The 8,719-nt window shown below is 38.8% G+C and overlaps 1 protein-coding gene across 1 annotated transcript; it reads left to right on the top strand.

The window, feature by feature from the left end:
* The first annotated feature begins 2,286 nt into the window (after nt 1-2,286).
* On the top strand, nt 2,287-8,699 carry LOC134740005 (transcription factor E2F5-like). The gene is made up of 4 exons (XM_063668745.1): nt 2,287-2,337; nt 3,964-4,231; nt 6,959-7,006; nt 8,570-8,699. The coding sequence occupies exons 1-4, from the start codon at nt 2,335-2,337 to the stop codon at nt 8,677-8,679; spliced, it is 429 nt and encodes a 142-aa protein (XP_063524815.1). The 5' UTR covers nt 2,287-2,334; the 3' UTR covers nt 8,680-8,699.
* The last annotated feature ends 20 nt before the right edge of the window (nt 8,700-8,719 follow it).

Raw genomic sequence — 8,719 nt, 5'->3', positions numbered from 1 at the left:
GCGACAGAGCAAACTCCGTCTCAAAACAAAACCAAACAAAATTATCCAAACTAGCTAATCATAGTGTTCTCCCTACCCTGCATTTTTTTTTTTTTTCCTCAGATGGAGTCACTCTGTTGCCCAGGCTGGAGTGCAGTGGCACAATCTTGGCTCACTGCAACCTTTACTCCCAGGTTTAAGCAATTCTTCTGCCTCAGCCTCCAGAGTAGCTGTGATTACAGGAGCTCACCACCATGCCCTTCTAAGTTTTGTATTTTAGTAGAGACGGGTTTCACCATTTCTAGACTAGACTTCTTTTTTTATCTGTCCATGTGTGGCAGCCCGTCTGTGCATATGGTCAGGCTGGTCTTGAACTCCTGACCTCAAGTGATCCACCTGCCTCAGCCTCCCAAAGTGCTGGGTGGCTTGAGCCACCATGCCCGGCCACCCTGCATTTCTTTTCCCAAGGAAACCCCAGTAAAAGCTCTAGGCTAATGCTTTCCCCTTGCTCCTGTCTTCTGCCTCCTGACCACCTTGTTGTCTTAACCATGTGGCCCTGAGTAGCCTGCCCTGCCTCCCGTCACTAGGACCTAAGAGTATAATACTTTGTTTTTCTGAGTCTTTCTTTTCCTCTGTGTCCTCTTGTGGCCATACCTGACCATTTAATATAAGAACAAAAAACAACAATCACAGAAAATTCCTGATGTGGAAGCTGATATGGTTGCTGTTGGCCTCCTTTTCCCCATCCATTCCCTTCCCCCAGAAACCTTTGCCTCCATGAAGAATGTGCACTGCTTTCCATCTCTCTCCTAAGGGTCCTCAAATGTCACAAAAATCAGAATGGCTTCTTCTAAGAGCAAAGGATGGGAACTCCTTTAATTGTCTTTACCTTTCTAGAGTAGATTTCTTTTTTTATCTGTCCATGGGTGGCAGTCCCTCTGTGCATATGGTCATTTAGTTATTTTGACCTTCAGATGTATTACCTTAATTTAAATGCCTACGGCTTGATATAAATGTTTTTCCTTAACTCCTATGACAGTACATTTTCCTATGTAACTCATGAAGACATCTGTAATTTCTTTAATGGTAAGTACCATTAGACTTTTCCTTGCATTCTTCCTCTCATCAACCGATTCAGTGGAGAGTGATTTAGAATTCCCTGTGCCCTTATCCTGTCATTTTCAGAAGTTGTGGACACAGTGTCTCACTCCACCATGCCATGTATTCATAGACTGCTTTTGTTTCTGTTTTCATGAGAATAGCTGCTTTTCACAGCATTCAGTTCATTAGCTCCACTGGTAGGCATCAACTGTGTGTGGAAGGGGAAGGGGACAGGGACAGAGGGCAAGCTAAATCAGGGCGGGATTAAGCAACTTTCATTGTCACACAGTCACAGAGTTAGTGACCAAACTTGAACTAGAACATGGTTCTCATCAGCACTGTTTATGAAACTATATGCAGCAAGTATATGCTGGTCTCAAATGAAACTCAAAGAAACCATGAGGAAAGAATTAGGTGAATCCATCTTACAACCAGGAAACCTATTCCTATGCAATTTGCTGCCCCTGTGTTTTCTCCTTAAGATAACAATATCATGTTAATAATTATAGTTATTAATATAACTAAAATGGGGGGACGTGTGTTCCCAAAATTACAACCCAAGTAAAATGAAATTGTGCATATTTAAATTTATGTGTATTATCCACTCATTTAAAAAGATTCTGCCAAGTACCTCATCAAGTGGAATCTGACTTTCTATGTAAGACTATGTTGGAAATACGTATGGACCTATTGTTCTATTTTACCACTGTATTTACTGAGTTTTTTAAGGAAGTTTGCTGAGACTTCTGTTAATCTGCAACTCAACAGAGATTTGTTGTAGAATTTGGCTTCAAAAATAATAAAATCATTTAAGCTCAACATTTCACTGTCTCATACCTAATCTCCACTATCCTTAGTCCAATGAACAGTGTTATTTGAGGCTAAATGGTTTTAAGAATCTCAGACTTTACAGGAGTCTTAGTGAAAGCAAAATCAACTTGAGCTGAATTTGTTAATGAGAATCATACAACTAACCCATGTATAATACTGATATATGTATTACCTTATTTAATCCTCAAAATAAATCTATGCAGTAGGTTGTGTGTCCCCCATTTTATAGAATTGAAAACCAAAGCTCAAGGTCACCTAGTTTGGGACTGAACCAAACATTCTGATTCCAGAGCCCACATTCTTGCCACTATATTCCATGATCTACAGTATTTTATGTAACTTTATATTTATTTTTGACCAGGTGATACACTTTTGGCCATTCAGGCACCTTCTGGTACACAACTGGAGGTACCCATTCCAGAAATGGTATGTAGGATAACTTATATTTACATAAGTGGGAAAAATGAATCTACTGTCTCAAGAAGGATATTTTCTTTAGCTGAATGTGAGCTAATTGTGTAAACACTGTGAGTTAGTCAAGTTTTTATCTAAAAGTGTTGATAGCTGAATTTGTATGTCTTTAATTCCTTGGTAAAATTATAGAACTAAATGAATCATAAATGATTTTAAAGATTATTGGCGATATCCTTAGTCATTTATTGATATCATTTAGCTCAAATAAAGTCAATTTTTAAAAAGTAATCAGAATGTTTTATCAAGTGATTTTTGTTTCACACAAAAATTAAAACTATTGTATAAAATTATCTTCAGGCTATGTGAATAAGGTGTGTATGAAACAAATGAATATTGTGTTTAGACTTGGGTCCTGTCCCTAAAATATCTATCCCCAAGTAACCAAATGATTTAAAATGATTTAACATTTTGATTAAATTATTTTAAATTTGAATTTTTTAAGATAGAAGATGTCAAGAAATGACTAATGATATGGCCAATAATCTATAAAAATCAGTTAAAATGACCACATTGGGCCGGGTGCAGTGGCTCACGCCTGTAATCTCAGCACTTTGGGAGGCCAAGGCAGGTGGATCACTTGAGGTCAGGAGTTTAAGACCAGACTGACCAACATGGTGAAACCCCATCTCTACTAAAAATACAAAATTAGCCGAGCATGGTGGTGCACACCTGTAAACCCAGCTACTTGGGAGGCTGAGGCAGGAGAATTGTTTCAAGCTGGGAGGCAGTGTTTGCAGTGAGCCAAAATCGCGCCATTGCACTCCAGCCTGGGCAACAAGAGTGAACCTCTGTCTCAAAACAACAACAACAACAACACATCTACAATTGATATAAAAATTGCCACTGAGGAAAAAGTTCAATGTACATATCAACAATCAATTCCTTTAAATTAGGTCTTTTACAAAACATTGTCCGGCTTATTAAATCAAAGACATTTATTGACTATAAATGAGTTCCATGATTTTCATTTTCAGATTCAGATTTTTAAAAACAAACTAATTTGAAAGCAATAACCAAAAACGGGAGTAGAAAAAGATTACTATATTATCTACCTCCTTCCCCCACCCCCTTATTCTAAAAGTTTAAATTTAGGCATTTGTATTACTGGAGTCTGAAGCCTCAGGATACAGATTACTTTTTTCAGCTGGAAGAATGTTATATTTATTTCTCAGTAGGAGAAATTAGTTGTCTTTGTGCTTGCAGATGGGAAAAAAAAGAATTTGATTTGTGAAGCATGTTGAACTGACCAGATCTGTGGTGGCCAACCCCAGGGGATAAAGCTCCTGTATATGGGGAATACCAGGAGCATTGCTTTGCCCTGACCTATTATATAGTCACACATGGTAATATCGGACAGTTGCCAGAATCTACACCAGAGAGTTTTTGATGACTAGTGGTTCAGAGCCCTCAAAATTACATTCTACTCTATGTCTCTACTTTTGTGTTTTGACTTAATGACTTTATTGTGTTATGTGAATTTAGTAAGTCCCTAGTAGCTTTGCCTGTCTTATTTTACTGTCTTAAGTTAGCTAGAAATATTAATAATTGTATATTTGTTTATACCCAATAACTTCAAAGGGTCAGAATGGACAAAAGAAATACCAGATCAATCTAAAGATTCATTCAGGACCTATCCATGTGCTGCTTATAAATAAAGAGTCGAGTTCACCTAAGCCCGTGGTTTTTCCTGTTCCCCCACCTGATGACCTCACACAGCCTTTCTCCCAGTCCTTGACTCCAGTGACTCCACAAAAATCCAGCATGGCAGCTCAAAATCTGCCTGAGCAACATGTCTCTGAAAGAAGCCAGGCTCTGCAGCAGACATCAGCTACAGATATATCTTCAGGTGGGTTCAGAGCCTTTCTTTTGTAAATTAGAGAGGGAGAAACATAAAAACAGGTTGGCTATCTCTTATCCAAAGTGATTATGACCAGAAATGTCCCAAGCACTTTCAAATTTTTGGAATATTTGCATATACATAATATCTTGGGGATAGGACCCAAGTCTAAACACAATATTCATTTGTTTCATACACAGCTTATTCAAATAGCCTGAAGATAATTTTATACCATAGTTTTAATTTTTGCATGAAACAAAGTATTGACTGTGGCTTGACTGCAACCTATCACAAGGTCAGGTGTGGAATTTTCCATTTGTGGCATATATAGATGTCAGCTTTTACCTGGAGTTTACTTGGTAAGGTTATTTTATCTCTCTTAGTAAGTCTAGGATAAATTAGTGAAATATGTTCCAACTATCTTTAAGTATAGACCATAGTGACTTACGCCTCTTGTTTCTCCATATTCTTTGTTATACTTTTTATTTGGGAAGCTTAGTTTTACAGAAGTGATAAATGGTCTCAACTCCAATTATGTAGGAAATCTTACTTTCCTCAGTTGTTTCATTTATGAAATTTTAAAAAGCTAAAACATTTCACACTGGGTATCAGGAGTAGAGAGCACAACTCTTAATTTGGCAGTATCTTACTGATTCCAAATAAAGGGACCATGGTAGGCAATCTCTCACTGACTACAGAATGAATGAATGGTGCCAATATAGATATCATATTGCAGATAATTTAAAACTATATTGTATATAATCCAAATTGTTTATTTTACCTCTACGATGTGTCTCATTGCTAAAATGGGAGTTCACAGGTTAAAAGTGATGCTAACAAGATCTAACTGGACATGGAATGTTTTTTAGCTTCTTTTTGCCCACATCTATTCTTTTCCTTCCCCTATAAATATGTCTATACTATAGGCCATTAGGGTGCACAATAGAAAATGTAGTCCTGGCTGGGCGCAGTGGCTCACACCTGTAATCCCAGCAATTAGGGAAGCCAACACAGGCAGATTACCTGAGGTCAGGGGTTCAAGAACAGCCTGGCCAACCTATAGTGAAGCCCTGTCTCTACTAAAAAATACAAAAATTAGCTGGGCGTGGTGGCACACACCTGTAGTCCCAGCTACTTGGAAAGCTGAGGCAGGAGAATTGCTTGAACCCAGGAGTTGGAGGTTGCAGTAAGCCGAGATCGCGCCACTGTACTCCAGTCTGGGCGACAGAGTAAGACTACGTCTTAGAAAAAAAAAAAGAAAGAAAGAAAATGTAGTCCTTAAAAAGCTTACAATCTAATTAGAATATAAAGCAGGCAAGCTTTACGTGGGTTTTACATGGGTAAGCTTAGACACAATTAACACATTGGCTTCAACAAAGTGTTTTTAAAAAGTGAGTATTCTGTTTTTATGGTTTCATATTTGGAAATCCTAACTAAGGAAAGTAATTTTGGGCCACATTAGAGCGGGCCTTGAATTTCAGAGTAGTTAGGATGTTTATCCAATAAACCAGTGAAGATCTGTGACCAAGAAAATAGCATAATTAGCTATAATGGTGCACACAGGAGTAATATGATTAGGAAAGATGGTTTTGGCCCTGGGAAGCAGAATTCAGAGGCAATGGAAACTAAACGTTTGCAGTTATGCAATTGAGAGAACATTAGGGCTAAAACAAGGGCCAAGAGTGGTGGGGCTCATGCCTGTAATCCCAACACTTTGGGAGGCCGAGGCAGGTACACTGCTTGAGCCCAGGAATTTGAGACCAACCTGGGCAATACAGTGAGACCCTATCTCTAAAAAAAAAAAAATTAATAATTAGCTAGGCATTGTGATGTGTGCCTGTGGTCCCAGCTACTGGGGAGGGAGGCCAAAGTGGGAGGATTGCAAGCCTGGGAGGTCAAGGCCACAGTGAGCCATGACAGCATGTAATGTACACCAGCCTGAGTGACAGACAGAGATCCTGTCTCAAAATAAATAAATAAATAAAAAGGCTAAAACAGTGATTACAGTGAGATCGGGAAGAGAAATAATGAACAGATCTGAGAAACACTGTAGGCAAAATAACATTTGATGTGTGAGATCTGGAGATAAAGTTAACAGGAGGAATGGAAAGTGATGTTGAAGTTTTAAGGTTCAATAACTGGGAGAATTATGAAACTACTGACCAAAACTGAGTCAGTTTTGGTAGAATGATGCTGAGGTGATTTTTTGTTGTTGTTGTTTTTTGTTTTTTTTTTGACAGGGTCTCACTTTGTCAGCCAGGCTGGAATGCAGTGGCGTGATCTCAGCTCAGTGCAGCCTCAACCTCCTGGGCTCAAGTGATCCTTCCCACCTCAGTCTCCCAAGTAGTTGGGACCATAGGTACGTGCCACCAATGTCTGGCTAATTTTTTTTGTATTTTTTGTAAAGATGGATTTCACTATGTTGCCCAGGCTGGTCTGAACTCCTGAGCTCAAGCAATCCGTCCGCCTCACTCAGCCTCCCAAAGTGCTAGAATTATAAGCATGAGCCACCATGCCTGGCAGATAATGAGCCTTTTGGTCTTCCTCTTGAGTTTGGAAGTTTAAAAGTAATGCCAGGCATAGAGTAGGTGCTCATGAAAACAACCTGTCCACAAAGTACTAGTACTTTATATAAATGTGCACATCAGTCAAGCTGCTGCTGTGACTACTTGTGTTTAAATATAAGTATCTTTTACTGTTAACAGAAATGTAACAAAACTTTATTACTGTTTCCAGCAGGATCTATTAGTGGAGATATCATTGATGAGTTAATGTCTTCTGATGGTAAGTAGGTTAAAATTTTACTAACTCATATATCAGTAATGCTTTTGTGGAATTTATAAGTGAAACATAATTTAAAAGAAATGAACATATATTTGCCACCTGCTTTACTATGAAGATTCATGAAAATTCTCCCTTAACACTTACAGTAAGTAATAGGCATCCTTCAGAATTTATTTCTCTTTGCTTGCATTTTGAGGGAAAGGAATCCATATGGGGATACTTCTCACCTTCATTGAAAATAAACTGTTAGCCCTTTCCACTCCTGAAGGATCTGGTCCAAGAAGAGTAAAATAACTTGTCTAAATCAGCAAGTGATCTGAACACCTGCTTTTGTAAATACCCCTACCCGGGCCAATTTCAAGCTGCCAATGTGAAGTCACTGAATTAGTATTAATATTAACCACGTTGTCATCTAACCTGAAAAATTATTAAATATCAGTTAGCTACAATATGCTAATTACTTTAATAATTTCTCTCCTTCTGTAAGTTCTTGGATCAGAGTCCTAGTTCCTAACAAATATAGTAGAAACCTACGAAGTGGTAGCAATTAAGTTAGCAATGTTATAGTAACTAGAGATGTACTAAACATATATGTAGAAGCAGAGAACATCAGCAAACTTTGTAAGTCCAATTCATTCTTCTGTTTGCAAAGTGGCAAACAGAACACTTTCATTAGTGTTCTGTTGTGTGTTTGTTTTTTTTTTAGGCAGAGTCTCCCTCTGTCATCCAGGCTGGAGTGTCATCTAGGCTGAGTGCAGTGGCACGATCTCAGCTCACTGAAACCTCCACCTCCCAGGTTCAAGTGATTCTCCTGGCTCAGTCTCCTGAGTAGCTGGTATGACAGGCGCCTGCCAGCACACATGGCTACTTTTTGTATTTTTAGTAGAGACGGGGTTTCACCATGTTGGCCAGGCTGGTCTCAAACTCCTGGCCTCAGGTGATCCACCTGCCTCTGCCTCCCAAAGTGTTGGGATTACAGGCATGAGCCACTGCACCTGGCCTCATTAGAGCCTTTTAGTTATATTACCTTAGTGATAAGTTCAACCAATAAACAATTTAACTTCTAGGCCGGGCGCGGTGGCTCACGCCTGTAATCCCAGCATTTTGGGAGGCCAAGGTGGGCACATCACGAGGTCAGGAGATAGAGACCATCCTGGCTAACATGGTGAAACCCCATCTCTATTAAAAAATACAAAAAATGAGCCAGGCATGGTGGTGGGCGCCTGTAGTCCCAGCTACTCGGGAGGCTGAGGCAGGAGAATGGCGTGAACCCGGGAGGTGGAGCTTGCAGTGAGCCGAGATCAAGCCACTGCACTCCAGCCTGGATGACACAGGGAGACTCCATGTTAAAAAAAAAAAAAAAAGAAAAAAAGAAAAATTTAACTTCTATTTCTCAATCTAGTATCAATAATCAATGTATAAATTGTTACTAAATGAGAATCTTTCAAAATACACATTACACAAGTCTTTAATTTGGAATGATGTATTTGAGAGTATTTTGTTAAAGATCATTTACTGTATGTAGAAACCATCTTTAACACTGAATTTGTTTTTTGTTTGCAGTGTTTCCTCTCTTAAGGCTTTCTCCTACCCCGGCAGATGACTACAACTTTAATTTAGATGATAATGAAGGAGTTTGTGATCTGTTTGTTGTCCAGATACTAAATTATTAGATTCAATGGAAACTTGGGACTGTTATCTACCTCTAACTGT

Source organism: Pongo pygmaeus, chromosome 7, assembly GCF_028885625.2.
Source record: "Pongo pygmaeus isolate AG05252 chromosome 7, NHGRI_mPonPyg2-v2.0_pri, whole genome shotgun sequence".
NCBI lineage: Eukaryota > Metazoa > Chordata > Mammalia > Primates > Hominidae > Pongo > Pongo pygmaeus.
Note: the sequence above shows the minus strand (reverse complement) of the source record. Positions and strands in the feature narration are given on the sequence as shown.

What these genes read in the sequence shown, in the direction of transcription:
- LOC134740005 (XM_063668745.1), top strand. An exon ending in AGCTACAGATATATCTTCAG is followed by an intron (nt 4,232 to 6,958) that starts GTGGGTTCAGAG and finishes TACTGTTTCCAG; the next exon opens with CAGGATCTATTAGTGGAGAT. An exon ending in TGAGTTAATGTCTTCTGATG is followed by an intron (nt 7,007 to 8,569) that starts GTAAGTAGGTTA and finishes TTTTGTTTGCAG; the next exon opens with TGTTTCCTCTCTTAAGGCTT.